This window comes from Chenopodium album, chromosome 9, assembly GCF_948465745.1.
Source record: "Chenopodium album chromosome 9, dcCheAlbu1.1, whole genome shotgun sequence".
Lineage (NCBI taxonomy): Eukaryota > Viridiplantae > Streptophyta > Magnoliopsida > Caryophyllales > Amaranthaceae > Chenopodium > Chenopodium album.
Window position 1 is genome coordinate 52781606 of NC_137842.1, and position 17447 is coordinate 52799052.

At 34.7% G+C, this 17447-nt stretch overlaps 1 protein-coding gene across 3 annotated transcripts; it reads left to right on the plus strand.

Moving 5' to 3' along the window:
- The first annotated feature begins 1121 nt into the window (after positions 1-1121).
- Positions 1122-5421, plus strand: LOC145559861 (uncharacterized). Of its 3 annotated transcripts, none has more exons than XM_081621140.1 (4): positions 1122-1254; positions 3214-4228; positions 4317-5132; positions 5246-5421. In XM_081621140.1, exons 2-4 carry the CDS (start codon positions 3227-3229, stop codon positions 5270-5272), a joined length of 1845 nt encoding a protein of 614 aa, XP_081477266.1. In that variant the 5' UTR covers positions 1122-1254; positions 3214-3226; the 3' UTR covers positions 5273-5421. The 3 variants fall into 3 exon arrangements, with proteins under 3 accessions (XP_081477266.1, XP_081477267.1, XP_081477268.1); XM_081621141.1 differs by lacking the exon at positions 1122-1254 and adding an exon at positions 1281-1544; XM_081621142.1 differs by lacking the exon at positions 1122-1254 and adding an exon at positions 1281-1457.
- The last annotated feature ends 12026 nt before the right edge of the window (positions 5422-17447 follow it).

Consider the following 17447-nt stretch of genomic DNA (forward strand, 5'->3'; position numbering starts at 1 on the left):
TCGAATCGGCTACAAAATGCTTACTATAAAGAGAATATTAAAATCAAGTTAAAAGGTGTTTTAAATGAAATTTAATTATGCACACATGTTTAATACCGATCAAGCATTATTATTTTTCCCAACTTTTTTTTAATGTAATTATATGGATTAAGCAAAATAATCTTACTATTGATAGTACAAAGAACCATTATTAAGAATTTGAAATATTATCATAGTACAAAAATTCTTCCTACCAAATTAATATTAATTGAAAATTTATCATAGTATAAAATATCTTCCTGCCAAATTAGTATCATAGTATGAACCGAAAAAGAACCGAACCAGTTATGAACTGAACCGAAAAATAGCCGAATTAGTTATAAACTGAACCGAAAAAGAACCGAACTGTTTCTAACCCGAAACTGTTTCCAGCTCGAAACTGTTTGATCGAACTGGGATAAAAACCGTTTACATCGAACCGTTAACAAACCACAACCCGTCTGCACCAAACCATTTACTACCCGGACTGTTTACAACCTGAATCGAATTAAAACCGCTCAAAAATAAACCGAAACCGAATCGAATCGATAACTATTTAAACCGATCTGAAACCGACCCGCGAGACACTTAAACCGATTTAATACCGAATCGATTTAATACCGAACCGATTTCAAACCGAACCGAACCCGAACTCTCAACTGTTTGACAGTACTGCTAGTATACCTTCAACTCTTCGAGGCTTCCAGCATACATTACTTCATTGCATGATCTAAAACTTTCCTATCACTCTATTACAAGTGTTAATAGCACCACTATTTTTTTTTAATTAATTAAGCATTGACAATTACTTGCGCTACATACTTCTACTCCACTTACCTAAACACTACTATAAATGATTAATATAATGCCAAATTGACCCCTTCTCTTTTTAACAATTCTAGAGTAATAAACTAATGATTAATGAATGTGTGACAATAACAACACCCCCACTTCAATTTAATAATGCATCATTACATGATCCAACACTTTGTGACTAAGAAATTTATAATGAATAAAAAAACAAGATATTAAAAATTTTATCATTAATAAATTTTATCATTATCAACTTTATATTAATTATATTTCTCTGTTCAAAGTTTCCTACAAACACATGCAAACAAAATAAATGAAAGTACAGTAGCAGTTACAAATTTGAGTAAATAAAAATGGGAAATTGTCATTGGTAATGGCGAAACTGTGACCTCGGCGGTGAAGTAAACAAAAGCGTACAACTTGGTTTATTCTCTCTCTCTCTTTCTTCCATTTTCCAATCTCAATCTCCTTTTATTCCTTTTACATTTCTTTCTTTCTTTCTTGCTTTCCAGTTTGGTTTTGTGAAAAAGATAAAGATTTGGTTAAAGTTTTTCTTTTTCATTCAATCATTTCATCAAATAGTTCATCTACTACTTTGGAAAAAAAAAAAACCCTTTTTCTCTCAGGTGTGTGTCTTTCTCTATCAATCTTTATTGGGTTGTTTTTTGGATTAAGATTGGTTTTTCTACTGATTACTGAATTGGGTTTTTTGGGTAAGCTTTGAATTTTGCTAATTTTTAATTTCGTATTCAATTTTTTTTCAATTATTTAATTATTGAAGTGTAATTGGTATGCCCAAATTCTTGAAATTTGAAAATACGAAACAATGATTGGTATCATAGTGTTTGATGGAGTTGGATTTCTCGGATAATTTATGTATTTTTTTTTCAAATTGTGAAAAAAATGATTGAAACAAATAGGGATATGAGTTTGAAACTATGAGCTGATTAATGTTTTGATGGAGTTGGGTGAGTTGAAATGTTCCAACAAAGAAAAAAAAAAAGTAAATAAAAAAGAAGAAATTTGACTTTGTTGGTAATGAATTTGATTGATTTTATTTGGTTTTATTCACTTTCGTTTATGAAGTTATTGTGATCAAAGATTACTTATGTAGTTATGTATGTATTCTATATCGTGCATGTTGACATGTTGTAAATTTTCAATGTATTTAATAGGAGTATCAAGGTAGGTAGGCTAGTTTCTGATTGAAAGTAACTAAGTAAGTCAAATTAAGTTGAAACTTTAGAACTCATAAGTCTGAGATTTTGACTCAGGGTTTTAGACTTTCTACAACATTCACATTGTTCCTAGAAAATAGCTAGTAAACTTGAGAAAGGTTTTAAATTTTCAAATGTAAACTGCTTTCTAAGTGAAGTATGCGAAACTTTTGCTGTCAAATGCATTATCATTCCCTCTGGCTGTAGGTGGCTGTAGGACAGTAGTTTCACTTGGGAGGGAGGGCAGAACAGTGTGTGTGTGTGTTTGTTGTGTTTGACTCAATATTTTCCAAAGGAAGAACCACCTATACTAAAAAATGTCGTGTTTTAGAATGTTCTGGTTGATAATAGCGGTGTCGTACTATTCAACTATATAATAATGAATGCCATTGATATGTTTTAATTCAATTACAACAAGAGCATGTGAGTCATAACGTTGGTGTCTTGCCACTACATGGATATATGTAGTGTATACCAAATGCTTGTTTATCGGCGCCACAAAAACCTTTCCACTTTAAGGATTTCAGTTTGGGACCATGAAGATGTATGTGGAGGGGTAAATGGTAGTGGGGGTTGACAGGTTAACCATGGTGTGAGTCTGTTTTGAAACTTATGGAAGGGTGAGGTGTATCATTTGGCTTATTGCTCTAGATGGCTAATCAGGGAGTCAGCTTTTGGCAACAATTGCTGAAAATTGCATCAAGAGTTATGTATTCCTTGATTATTTGTCAATGAAGAGACTTATATATCTTAACGATGTATTAACACTAACCAGCAGTCCAGCACACCATTTTCACTGGGGATATTGATGCCTGTGAATTGCCTTTAATGTTAGTGATGTGAGTCAGGAAATTTGATTTTCTTGTTTTCATTTTTCTTGGGTCTCAGCCTTAAAATCATATAAATCCAATGATAGTGTGACTTCCAGGCATGCAAACTACTTTTACAGTGTATAAATTTAAGTTATGATCATTTTACCTGTACATGATTGTTATTTAGGTATTTCAATAGTTTGTAGTGCGCAGCTATAAGAATTGGCAATCAACGTGCATAATTTGTACCTTTCGTTGTCTCCTCTTGTTATCTCCATAAATGTGTCTTTGTTTCTTCTATAGATTTAATTTTTCATTGTTCCTAACAACTTAATGGTTTATCCTGTTTACAGAAAATTTTGTTTCATGAAATTGAAGAATATGGAGCAAAAACAATTGAATTTTAACCAACCCATTCTCTCTGTGAGGCGTGGCTCATCACTTACAGCTCCACCTGAAAACAAAAGGAAGGATCTTGTTTCTCATTCAAGTTTGCCTCCTCTTCCATACTATAAATCAGAGCTGAAATCAGGTCCAGTTAGAAATCCTGGTGTTGTTCCTTTTAAGTGGGAGCAAATGCCAGGAAGACCAAAGGATGAAAACAAATCACGAAAAGTTACTCTCAAATGGCTGCCTCCTACTCCAAAATTGCCACCAGGGAGGATTGCAACTCATATGCAAAAAGAAACAGACAAAATCCAGAAAGATTCGCCGACTTCTGTCTCGAGATACCAAGCAGAAATCAGCATTCCTCAGTCAATAGAGACTTCTTCTCCAAACAAGGACCACCTGGATGTTAAAGGATCTGAGAAGGAAGAAGAAAAGTATAATTCTAGCTCAGAAGATGAAGATGTGACCTATGTAGATGCTCGAGATACACTTTCTAGGACTGAGTCATTCTATAACTGCAGTGTTAGTGGAGTGAGTGGATTGGATGGTCCAGAGTCATCTGGAGCCTTTTCAGATCCTCAGACACAAGAATTTATGATGGGTAGGTTTCTTCCTGCTGCAAAAGCTGTGGCTTCAGAAGTACCTCCATTTGCTTCTAGAAAACACAATGTAGCCAGAGAGCAGGAAAAACCAATAACAAAAGTAGTAACATTGAAAAAGCAGTTCCCAGAATATTACTCAACTCCGGACACCTTTCTTCAAAGGATCAATGGTGAAGAGATAGGTGAGGAAGCAGACGAGGAGGATGAATCTGATGGACCAGAGGACTTATCAGTCAAACTTTGTGGTTTATTGCCAAGATTTTGTATGTTGAATCCTATACCAGGAATGAGAGATCATGTGGAAGTAATTTCCTCTGTCCGAAGTGTACGCACAAGATCTACATATGCAGGAGCATTTAGAGATGATGAAAACAAGGTAGGCGTGAACAATGCGCTTCTCAAAATTATATAACTCACATTAATGCAATTGGCCTAAAAAAGGAAGCAATTTAAATTCTATGCAGGTTGGGACAAAAAATGAAAGAGGTGGAATGAAAAGAACCAGTCACCAACATGCTCCTGTTCCCACAAATGAATCATTAATGAATATCCATTTGGTTCGCAAAGGCATGTTGCGGGAGAAGATTGCATCACCACAGAGATTTCTTGATAAAGAGAAGCAGTTTCTTGGTCTGCCTGGAGAACCTAGAGATCTCAGTGGCTATAGGGTAAACTCGCCTAAAAATGACTGCACAGAATTAGAATTTGCAGCACCTCCTAAAACCGATAGAATATCTTGTCTTGTAAATCCTGCAGAAGAAAAGACCTTGTATGTAGATTATGAAAGAATGGTAGAATCTCGACATTCAAACTCAAGCTCATCAGAATCCAGGGGAAGGAACCCCTCAGTTGACTATTCACTGCAAGATATCTGTGCTGGTGAAAAAGCGATGACCCATTCTAAAAGTTCAGATACCACTTATTGTAGTGCAGTGTCTACTTCAGAGAAATCTTTCCAGGAAATCGGGGAAGACATGAAATGTTTGGAGAAAGTTGAACAAAATGTCAATTTAATTATTGTTAAACAGCCATCCAAACAAGATGCTAAAAGTACGAAGCATTCAAAAAATTGCAGCTCTCCACTTGCTCTGACACCACTACTACCGAAGTCTCCATCTGAATCTTGGCTCTCTCGTACTTTGCCTTCTATGTCTTCAAGAAATCCTCCTTCCAAGTCATATTTAGCAAATCATGCTTTCAGAGCATCCCCTGTGGATCCTAAAAGGGAAAGACTGCTGAAGGCCGCTAATCTGCATGATATGTTGTTCCAGTCTGCAGGGGTATGTCTATATTTCTGCTCGCATTAATCTTCAATTCATCTTGCTGCTTATTCCTGTTGTTTAATTATAATAACTTGATTTGATCTGAATTAACATTTTCCTTATTTTTGTAGGAACTCGCACCAATATTGGAAAACTAGAGACTATTGGAAAGCAACTTTTTGAAGGAATTTGGTTTGTGTCATTTACTATTCCCGAAAATTGTATAGTTTCATCAGCAAGTTCAAACAATTCATATTACTGATTCAATCGAAAATATATAATAGATAGGTGCCATTCTTTATTGTAACTAGAGCATATAGCTGGTTTCTTTGTATTCTGTTCTGCAGTAATCTGTTTGTCTGCTGATTTGTTGCAACTTGTAAATGTAAAGGAAATTGGGAGTTATTTTTGCAAAAGATAGCCTTGTATATACCTTCAGGTACTACCCGTTTGCATCAGTCTTCCTTCTTTTCGCGAGTTTTTTTATGTTAAATTTTCCATCTTTAATAAGGTCAAAGTCCAACTTTTCATTCTTTTGGAGAATCCAGCTTATTATACTTGCATTTGTTAGATGTCTAATATTAGAAGTTATGAACTGTGTATCTTCATCAGCATGCATCAAAAGAATGCTGGGTCATAATCATATCAAAATTGTTTAGGAAAATTTGGTATTATTAATGTAACTTTGGGACACACTGTATAATATAAAGGGTAATGAATTAATGATATATATAGCCCTACTCCTTAGAGCTATATATAAGCATTTAATGTACTTTTTAAAATGGAATTAAGTTGAGATTTGAGAATAGATGATAAAATTATGCGTGAGTAATTAATGTTAAGTTATCCTTAAGATTTTTTTTTTTTAGGTTCTTATACATAGCCCTAAGTGATATGTTTATCATTTTCCTAATATAAATAATCTCAATTTTAGGAAACATTTTAGTTTAGCAGGGCAAATGACCAGTGACCTAATTAAAAGATTTTTTTCCTTTTAAATGTCAAGTGGTAGCAATTTCAGTATTCAAAAATATATACATCGTATATTTAAAAAAAAAAAAAAAAAAAAAAAAAAAAAAAAAAAACAAAAAACAAAAACAATATAGCCCCCACACCTTTCCCCACCGGAAAACACCTCACCCCCTCCCCTTCCCCTTGCCGAAAAACACCCCCACCCCTCCCCTTCCCGAGCGGAACCCAATTAATATAAAGGACCCAATTAATAAATGTATTTCAAACAGAAAACTTTTTACTATTTTTTTAATCAATTTACCCCATCTAATTATCACCTAAAGGGCCGTTTGGTTGGGGGTAATCAGGAAAGGGAATGGGAATCAACTGGCTTGATTCCCTTTGTTGATGTTTGTTTAGCACTTTTAATCATTCCCTTTACCCTCCTCATTACCCCAAATCCTTCCAACTTCATTCCCCACCCCCCTAGACTTTCCCATTCCCTTTCCCTACCCACCTTCACACCACCACATCACCACCTTCACACCTACAAACACCACCGGAAAACCAGTCCAGACCACCACCGCCCCTACCCTGACCACCGCCGAGCCTCCCCTGACCACCACTGCACCTCCCCCGACCATCGCTGCACCCCCTCCCCCGCAAAAACCACCCCTAGCCCCGATCTCCCTCTCCCCCGAAACCATCATCCCCACCCCAAACCACCCCCAAAAAATCGACCCCCCTGCTCGGAAATTGCCCCCTCCCCTTTTTTCCGGCCCCCCAATTTTAATCCCCCACCCAAAAACCCGTTAACCTAGAAAACCCGTTTTTTAGGGTTTCGGATTTTTTGGGTTTTACGGGTGCGAAATTAGGGCTAGGGGTGCTGAAAAACAGGGGAAGGGGTAATTCCGAAGAGGGGGCTGGTTTTTGGGGGTTGTTTGAGGTGAGAGTCGAGGTGGGGTTGAGTGTAGGAGTCGGGGTGGGACTGAGTGTAGGGAAGGCTGGGTGGGGGTGGTCGGCGCTGACAAGGGGAGGGGGAAACCGGTGGGGGTGAGGATGAGGGGTGGTCGAGGCTCACGCGGCTGAGAAAGATGAAATGTGTGGTGGTGGTGGTGGTGGTGGTGTGGTGGTGGGAATGTTTTCTTTGTTTTAAAAACAAACAACAAAGCAAAAATAGGGTATTTTCATTCCATTCTTCTCCTTTCCCTTTGATCATTCCATTCCGATTCCCTCGTGCGAACCAAACGGCCCCTAAGTATTACAGACTACTCACTAATTCATACCCTTTGCAAATCTGATTAGTAATAAGGGGTATTTGGTTCGTAGGTTTTAGGTATGAGCGAGGTATAGGGTTGAAATGAGTAAAACCCCTACCAACCCATACCTTAAACGAGCCAAACCTACAAAGTATGGGGTTTAGAAACGAAGGGGGCAGGTGGGTATGGCTCGTACCACACCTTTAGGCTTTAGGTATCAAATAAAATTAAAAAAAACTTATTCCTAAACAAGAACTAAACACAATGTATTAAGAATCAAGTTCAACCTCATACCTCATATCACCCTAATTTCGTTCCTAATTCCAAACTCATACAGCCATACCACTTTATGAACTAAATGAACCCTAAGAAGTTTGTCTACAAACCAATAACAAAGACGGTGAGGGATGGCTCAAGTGGTTAGAGCTTCCCTCCTACTTCCAAGAGATCTTGGGATCAATTCTCACCCTTGCAATGAAATAAATAGACTAGGTTGTAATCTAGTTCATCAACTATTTGAATTAGAGGTGTCAATTCAGATAACCGGATGGAGTTTGGGTTGGTCTATTCGGGTCGGATATGTTCAGGTCGAATATGTTTGGGTTAAAATTATTCTTTTAATTTGGATCGGGTCGGGTCAAATTGGGTTGGATCAAATTCGGGTCATGGTCTATCGAGTCCAGATCGGATATGGGTCGGGTCAAATCCAGATCGGTTCATGTTTGGTTCAGATAAATTCGGATTAGGTTCATAACGAGTTTAACCGGGTTAATTTCGGGTCTGATGAATTTGGGTCGAGTTGATTTCAGTTCGAATGATTTCAGTTGGGTCAAGTTCGGTTTGATTAAGATAAGGTTGATCTATTGATTCATTAATTGGTCAATTTTAATTCAATTCCTTTCTATGTTTGGTTGGACTTTAATCGAGTTGGCCTAATTCATATCCAAATAAAGTTATTTTTAAACTAGAGTTATTATTGAGTTTTTATCTTATTATTGGGTCAATATCAAGTCATTCATGTATCATATTTTTTATCGAGTTGAAAGAAGAGGTTTTAATATTTAAGTATAACAAATTATTTGTAACAAATTTTAGATGAGACGAATATAAAGCATAGAAAGTAATTTTATATAATTGGTATATATGAAGTAAACTTGTTACTCCGGATTATTTCTTTGTGGTAAAAAACGTCAACTTATTAATAATCACAAAATGTTCAATTACATCCGATGTACACTATATAATGAATGGCGGACAAAACAGGAAAGCAAGACCCGTGTTCACACGTGCGAAATTTTCCCCACCCAAAATTTATTATTCTCTCTCCTCATCTCATTTCTTCTTCTTTCTTTCAGACATCTTTATCTCTCTTCCTTTTTTTCTCCATCCTCTAGTCAAGGTTGATTTCTCTTCTTTTTTTATTAATTCAAGCTTGTTGCAGCAATCTTTGTTTGTTCGATTTTCAAGTTAGGCCTTGTTTGATTCACCTTAATTTTGCTGAACTGAAATTATTTTTACTGAACTGAACTTATTTTTACTGAACTGAACTTATTTTTACTAAACTTAAATTATTTTTACTGATTTCCTATTATAATTCTTCTTTAAGAAAACTGAATTTTACTGAATTGAAGTTATTTTTATTGAAGTGAAATTAATTTTACTGAACTGAACTTATTTTTACTGAACTGAAATTATTTTTACTTAATATTTTTTTTTAAGGTGAAAAGAACAGGGCCTTAGTTATAGTTTGATGTAGATTAATTCCTTTTTTTTTTTTTTTTTTTTGAAGTTTTCAAATCAATTGATTTCGTCATTTTCAGTAGACTTGCAAATTGATGCTCAGTAAAAACAATGAGGAAGAAGATGATCTAATTGCAAGTACTCTTTTTCTTTTTTTTTTTGTTGGAATTTTGTTGCCGCAATGGCGCAATATGTCAATTTCATTTTTTTTTTTTTTGTTTTTTGTTTTTTAACTTTTTCTTTCACCATTCATATTATGTTCTGCTAATTTTCAAGCTACATTTTGCTAACATTTTCATGATTTATGTTAATGTTTGTGCTATTTATGAATTTTTTTTAGCATTATATTATAGTTTGGTTTGTTGTGATTTTCATGTTATGGTGGTTTTTTTGTAAAAAAAAGGGGTCACATTTGTGAAAAAAAGGATCACTTTTGTGAAAAAAAAAAGTAATTTTTGTGAAAAGAGGGTCACTTTTGTTAGAAAAAAGGTCACTTTTATAAAAAAATAAATAAATAAAAAAAAAATAGGGTCACTTTTCGCAAGATGTTCGATGTACAATAAAATTATTGTAAACTGGGGGCATGCAAAAGTTTTGATTAATAATTAGTAAATATAGTAGTATAAGAACTTGAATAAAAAGGTCGATAATTAATTATGGTTAAGCTAAATTCGGATCGGGTAAAAATAAAATCGAATTAAAATCGGGTCAGATTAATATATGTTCGGGTGAAAACAGATTGGATTAGATCTATATGCCGGGTTAATTTCGGATCGGGTTGAGCTCGGGTCGGATCTAATCGGTTCGATTTGAGTTTAGATCTAGTCAAATCGGATTCAGGTTGAGTTCAGGTCGGATCAAATCGATGCCGGATTAAGTTCAGATCGGGTCAAGTTCGGATTTGGGTTAAGTTCAGTTCGACTATAGAACGGATTTGGGTCTTGAATTTCTCGGATAAAATTAGATTGGTTACAGTTTGAAACGAATAATTTTTTTCGCGTCGGTTCGGTTTTAACAGCTCTAATTTGAATAGTACAACTGTACAAGTTGAAGTTGTGAAGTTGCGCAAAATAATGAGTTTGACGTGCTTGTTTATGAAGAGCACTTATCAACGAACTTTCCGCAATTCGCAGACGTACACTTTGGCTTAGTCCACACGACCACATGGCAAATGGGGGCTGCATAGGGGTGTCAATTCGGTTAAACAGTTCGGGTTTGGGTTGGGTTTATCAGTTTCGGATTATAACGGGTCGGTTTATAACGGATTAAAATAATAAGCGGGTCGGTTTTGAAAATTATCGGGTCAATTCGGTTTGGTTTTTTTAATTGCAGTTTCTATTCGGATCGGGTCCTTATCGGGTCGGGTTCTAGTCGGTTCGGGTCATAATCAATTTGGGTTGAACTGGGTCGGTTTGAAAACGGGTTTAGCCCATTTAATGTGGGTTTCGGTTAAAAACAGTTCGGGTCTTAATCAGGACGGGTCGTAATTGGTTCGGGTCATAATCAGTTTGGGTTTAACTGGGTCGGTTCGAAAATGGGTTTCGGTTCAAAATAGATCGGGTGAAATCGGGTCCAACCATTATTGTTTCGGTTATAATCGGTTTAGATTGAACTTGGTTGGTTTGAAAACGAGTTTACCCAATTTGAAACGGGTTTCTAATCAAAATCATATCGGGTTAAAATTGAGTCGGATGATTATCGAGTCGAATTAGTCAGATAATGGGTAGGAACGAGTCATGTGATAATCAAGTCAAGTCATAAATAAGTTGGGTTTATCGAGTAGTGGGTTGAAACAGATTATATCATAAACATATTGGGTAACAGGTTGTAAATGACTCAGTCATAACGGGTTACGGGTTTTAAACGGTTTGGTCATAACGGGCTACGGGTCGTAAACGGTTCGGTCACAACGGGTTACGGATTATAACCGGTTCGGTCACAACGGGTTACGGGTTGGAACGATTTAGGTTTATCGGATTTTTATCGGGTTTTAACGGTTTTCGGTTTAAAACGGGTTGGGTTACTATCGGGTTTAAACGTAATCAGTTTGGGTTGCTTTCAGTTTCGGGTTGTAACGGTTTGGCTTGATAACGGGTCGGGTTAGTAACGGTTTGCACAAATTCGGTTTAGTTCAGTTTCGGTTTGGAAAAAATTGGTTTGGGTCAGTTTTCGATTTCCAAAAATCGGGTTTTAAACAGTTCAGTTCCTTTTCGGATCGGTTCGAAACAGTCGGATTTAACGGTTCGGGTCAGAAACTGACATCTCTAGGGCTGCATAGACGTTAGGTAATTTCAAATTGTCAAGAGTTACAGCCATTGACTCCTTGTGCTATTATAAAACCATTTGGAATATTTCTTTTAAATAGTGTTGATATTTTATTATTTTTCATTACTCATTGACTCCTTTCAATATCTGGGATACCCTTTTGGGAGATACATACATACTTATATACAGGGGCGAATCCAGGATTTTAAAGCTATAGGGGCCGACTAAAACTTTAATAAAAAATTAATGTGAAAACGGGCTTATCCTAGGATCTAATTAAAAGTTTAAAACCCCAAACAATGGGATTCAAACCACTACGGCAATTGTTAAATACAACTTAAGTTATTACAAGAATATTACTACTCCCTTTGTGTTTTAATAAGTGTTTTCACTATTCACGTAATGGTTTTGAACTTTTGACTTGATTAATTTACCAATATATAAAAAAACAAATGTCATTGTATAATACATCGTTAGATTCGTTATAATATATACTTTCATGATATCAACTTTTCTATAATTTTACTAATATATAATAACATAAATTAATGGTCAATCAAACTTGTGCCTCGGCGTGTTTGGTCAAATTGTAACACTTATTAAAAACACGAAGGGAGTACATCTGTTTCATATTATTTGCAACGATTAGACATTTTTTCCTCTCTACTTTATGTCAAATCATTGCAAATAATATGAAACGGAGATAATATTTATTCGAAAACTTATAGGGGCTAGCAGTTAAGATTAAAGGCCACGAAATTGGTCCATGGGGGCCGGGCCTCCACCCGCCCCCCATGTAGCTTCGCCCTTGCTTATATACTCCCTTTGTGTTTTTTTAATTGTTATAATTTGATCAAATACGCATTGCCGAGATATGACCTTGACCACTAATTTATCGAATTATATGTTACTCCTTCCGTCCCCTTTTGATAGTCCCTTATGAGCATTTTTCACAGGAATTAATAAACACAAATAAGAATAGTTAAAATATATTGAAAAAGTAAATTGACATTGGATATGCAAAAAACTAGAGAAAGAAAGTAATAAAAGTACATTGAAAAATAAAATGTATGCGGGAAAATTAAATTTGCACAAATATTGTTGCAAATTGGAGGGAATTTTGGTAAAAATTTAATATTAGTGGTTGTTGGAAAAGGCAAATGGAGTGAACATTTTGGACTAAAATTTGTCCATTAGGGACTATCAAAAGGGGACGGAGGGAGTAGTAAAATTATAGGAAATTTGATATTATAAAAGTATACCCTGAATCCAAGAATATATTATACAATAATATTTGTTTTCCTTAGATTAGTAAACTAATCAAGTCAAAATCATTATGTGAATAGCAAAAAGGTCAAATTGTAACACTTAAAAAAAACGGAGGGAGTAGTGTTATTTGTTAGAAAATTACATATTAGGGACCCATATGAGACAATTGAAAAATTATAAAATGGGAAACCCGTCTTAAAAGAGGGAGATTTAAAGGAAATCACTCTTAGAATATACTAGGTAAGATTCAACCCCTTGCCTCAAGCTTGCAAGTCGAAGTTCCAACCAACTACTCTAGTCTCACCCCTTGCCTCAAGCCTGCAAGTCGAAGTCCTACCCAACTACTCTAGTCTCTTATCTCTATCGTGAGAGATTATTGAAGAGAAGATATATAATGAAAATTAGTACAATATGTTTTCAGAAGACAAAATATGTCATTTAAAAAAAAAATGAACGTTGAAGCAAAGTGCGTCATTTAGAAAAAACTAATAAATAATATGTACCCTCACTTTGTTTTTTAAAAGGTTCCATTTTGACTTTTACACTATACACCATTTTGACTAATGTTTATACTATATACATAAGATCAAATATAGTCATATGAGTACTTGTATACTTGTAGGGAATAATTTCAAGTGTTAACCCCTAGCTTGAACCCCACTGTGATCATACACTAAAGTACGGTAACGTCCAAAAGGGAAGAAGATAGAGCAAAAGAGTCGCCAACAAGTTTTAGGAACTTGTAAACCGTTCACGAGGTGAAGGTTACACCCCTTAACGATCCAAGAGATCGTCAACTCCATAAGGTCTAGAACCAAATAAGGGTTCGGGGATGAAGGTACAAATCCAACCTAAAAGATATTGAACCTGCCCTAATAATAGACCTCTACTTTATTCTGATCGTATTCATGTGCGCTTTTTAATTAACATGCAATCAATAGGTTTAACCCTAAACCTGTTTATCTATGTTGGTTGAATATTAATGCACAAATAAATCTATTATTGGCGATCACTTGAATTATAATCATATTAACCCTAACAAGATTATTAATTATCTTATTAAGCATGATTACAAGTACGAATTCCCTTTAAACATGCAAAAAGGTGTGATCAAGCAAAAAATAAAATATCAAGCAACATAATAATAATCATGACAATAAAATTATAATAAACATTATAATCATAAAATCATAATCATAGCAATCATAATTAATAATAATAATAATAATAATAATAATATTCATGTTAAAGCATAATAATAGCAAGATCCTAGGCATGATACTAACAAGATTAATAACAAGCCCTAGCATGTCACTAAGCAATAAAAATCAAATTTTTAACCCTAACAAGATACTAGCAATCATAAATATTAGGAAGAACATAGGAAGCATCGTAACAATCATATTTAATATATTTTTGATATTATAACCTTTTCCCTAAACATGATACTAGGAATATCATAATAACAATGTAAACATGATCTCTACATCATAATATCAATTAAAACCATTAAAGTACTTACTTTGATGCCTCGTACCTCTTTCTAATAACAAAATACACACGTTAGTAACTTCAAGGAAAATAATAAACAAAACAATTAAATTAAATAATTGAAAGAGAGATTTGGGACCAAACCCTCAGAAATTAAACCTTTCACGTCTAGGGAGAAGGCAACTTCAAATATGGCTAGGTGTTTCTAGATCTTGTGAATGCGGAATTTTGTATTACAAAAACAAGGTTTAGAAAAAGAGAAAGATGAATGATGGAGAATGATTAAGAGAAAATTAGAGAATTAATTCAATGAAAACTGATTGTAGGTGAATGTTAATTAAAACTGATTGTTGATGAGAACTCGTGAGAATTGGTGAATGAAAACGGAGTTTTTAATACGTTATTTATAGAGAAAATCAGCCAAAAAGATAAAATTAACAAAACAAAGTCTGATGCACAAAAAACAGAGGTGGCACAAACCCTGGCTAACTAGCGCCAGACACCAAAACTAGCGCCAGGCCTGGTTCCAGGCGCCAATGCCTAGAGTCAGGCGCCAAGCCTGTTTTTAACGCGTTTTCGAAAATCAGATAAGTTTGCCGTACTGGAGGATAAAATCATATAATTTCCTCGAAAATGCTATTTGATTTTAATTAAAACTCTGAAAAGTCAACTGTAGGGAATAATTTCAAGCGTTAACCCCTAGCTTGAACCCCACTGTGATCATATACTAAAGTACGGTGGCGTCCAAAAGGGAAGAAGATAGAGCAAAAGAGTCGCCAACAAGTTTTAGGAACTTGTAAACCGTTCATAGGATGAAGGTTACACCCCTTAACGATCCAAGAGATCGTCAACTCCATAAGGTCTAGAACCAAATAAGGGTTCGGGGATGAAGGTACAAATCCAACCTAAAAGAGATTGAACCTGCCCTAATAATAGGCCTCTACTTTATTCTGATCGCATTCATGTGCGCTTTCTGACTAACATGCAATCAATAGATTAACCCTAAACCTGTTTAATCTTTGTTGGTTGATTATTAATGCACAAATAAATCTATTATTGGCGATCACTTGAATTATAATCACAATTAACCCTAAACAAGATTATTAATTATCTTATTAAGCATGATTACAAGTACCAATTCCCTTTAAACATGCATAAAAGGTGTGATCAAGCAATAAAAATAAATATAATCAAGCAACATAATAAATAATCATAAATAATAATTATAATAATAATAATATCAAAATAATAATAACAATAATATTCATAATCATCATGAATTATAACAATTATAATCATAATCATATTCATGTTAATATTAAAGCATAATAATAATAGCAAGATCCTAGGCATGATACTAACAAGATTAATAACAAACTCTAGCATGTCACTAAGCAATAAAAATCAAATCTTTAGCCCTAACATGATACTATCAATCATAAATATTAGGAAGAACATAGGAAGCATCACAACAATCATATTTAATATTAAAATTACCCAAGACATGATACTAGGAATATCATAACAATGTAAACATGATTACTACATCATAATATCAATTAAAACCATTAAAGCACTTACTTTGATGCTTCGTACCTCTTTCTAATAACAAAATACACACGTTAGTAACTTCAAGGAAAATAATAAACAACAATTAAATTAAATAATTGAAATAGAGATTTGGGACCAAACCCTCAGAAATTAAAACCTTTCACGTCTAGGGCGAAGGCAACTTCGAATATGGCTAGGTGTATCTAAGTCTAATGAATGCGGAATTTTGTATTTGAAAACAAGGTTTGAGAAGAGAGATGGATGAATGAAGAGAGAATTAGAGAATTAAAGATTGCGAATGAAAACTGATTGTTGATGAGAATTCGTGAGAATTGGTGAATGAAAACGGAGTTTTTACGACATTATTTATAGAGAAAATCAGCCAAAAAGATAAAATAAACAAAACAGAGTCTGACGCACGAAAAACAGAGCTGGCGCAAACCCTGGCTAACTGGCGCCAGGCGCCAGGTTTGGTTCCAGGCGCCAATGCCTGGAGTCAGGCGCCAAGCCTGGTTTTAACGCGTTTTCGAAAATCAGATAAGTTTGCCGTACTGGAGGATAAAATCGTATAATTTCCTCGAAAATGCTATTTGATTTTAATTAAAACTCTGAAAAGTCAATTTATCAATGCTAATTGAATTAGGAATGAAAAGAACCTTCTAGAAGAATCTAGAGGACTAAAATCATTCCTAATTGCATTAGGAATGATAAATCATATTAGGCCCTCCCCTAGATCATTGGGCCGCATATAAGGCTCAAACCGGGCCCAGTTTAGTAAATTGGCCATAATTTCCTCAATATTCATCGGAATTGGGCTTATAATATATCGTTAGAAAGCTCTTGGCAAGCCCCATCCAACTACACTATTATTGGACCCATATCATGGACCAACCAAACTGGATTGGCTGTTTTCTTAAAATAAGTTTTAAAAAACAAAGAGAAGAGAAAAGAAATAAAAACTATCCGCAACACTAAACTTTTCACACTTTCGCTTCATTCGATTATGATTCGACGTGAAAGGTACTCATCACTGAGTTTGGTTTTGGGGAGACACAAATGGGTGTCTACATCAACAAAAGTCAATTTATCAATGCTAATTGAATTAGGAATGAAAAGAATCTTCTAGAAGAATCTAGAAGACTAAAACCATTCCTAATTGCATTAGGAATGATAAATCATATTAGGCCCTCCTCTAGATCATTGGGCCGCACATAAGGCTCAAACCGGACCCAGTTTAGTAAATTGGCCATAACTTCCTCAATATTCATCGGAATTGGGCTTATAATATATCGTTGGAAAGCTCTCGTCAAGCCCCATCCAACTACATTACTATTGGACCCATATCATGGACCAACCAAACTGGATTGACTGTTTTCTTAAAATAAGTTTTCAAAAACAGAGAGAAGAGAAAAGAAATTAAAACTTTCCGCAACACTAAACTTTCCACACTTTCGCTTCATTCGATTATGATTCGACGTGAAAGACACTCATCACTGGGTTTGGTTTTGGGGAGACACATTTGGGTGTCTACAATACTATTTATTCCTAAATACGGAGTACCAATTTAGTTAAAATATACATTATAAAAACATACTTCGTAGATACCAATTTATTAAATACGCTTTGATTTTCTCCATATTCACATTAGTTCTCCACTATTCACATAATTAGCTACTATGATTTATTTTGTGTTTATTCTAAAGAAAAAATTATAATTGAGTGAGTCTTTTTTTATTTGTCTCTACCACTATTTTCCAAATATCAAAATATTTTTTTTTTATTGTATATTTTTTTTTAATGGAATAGG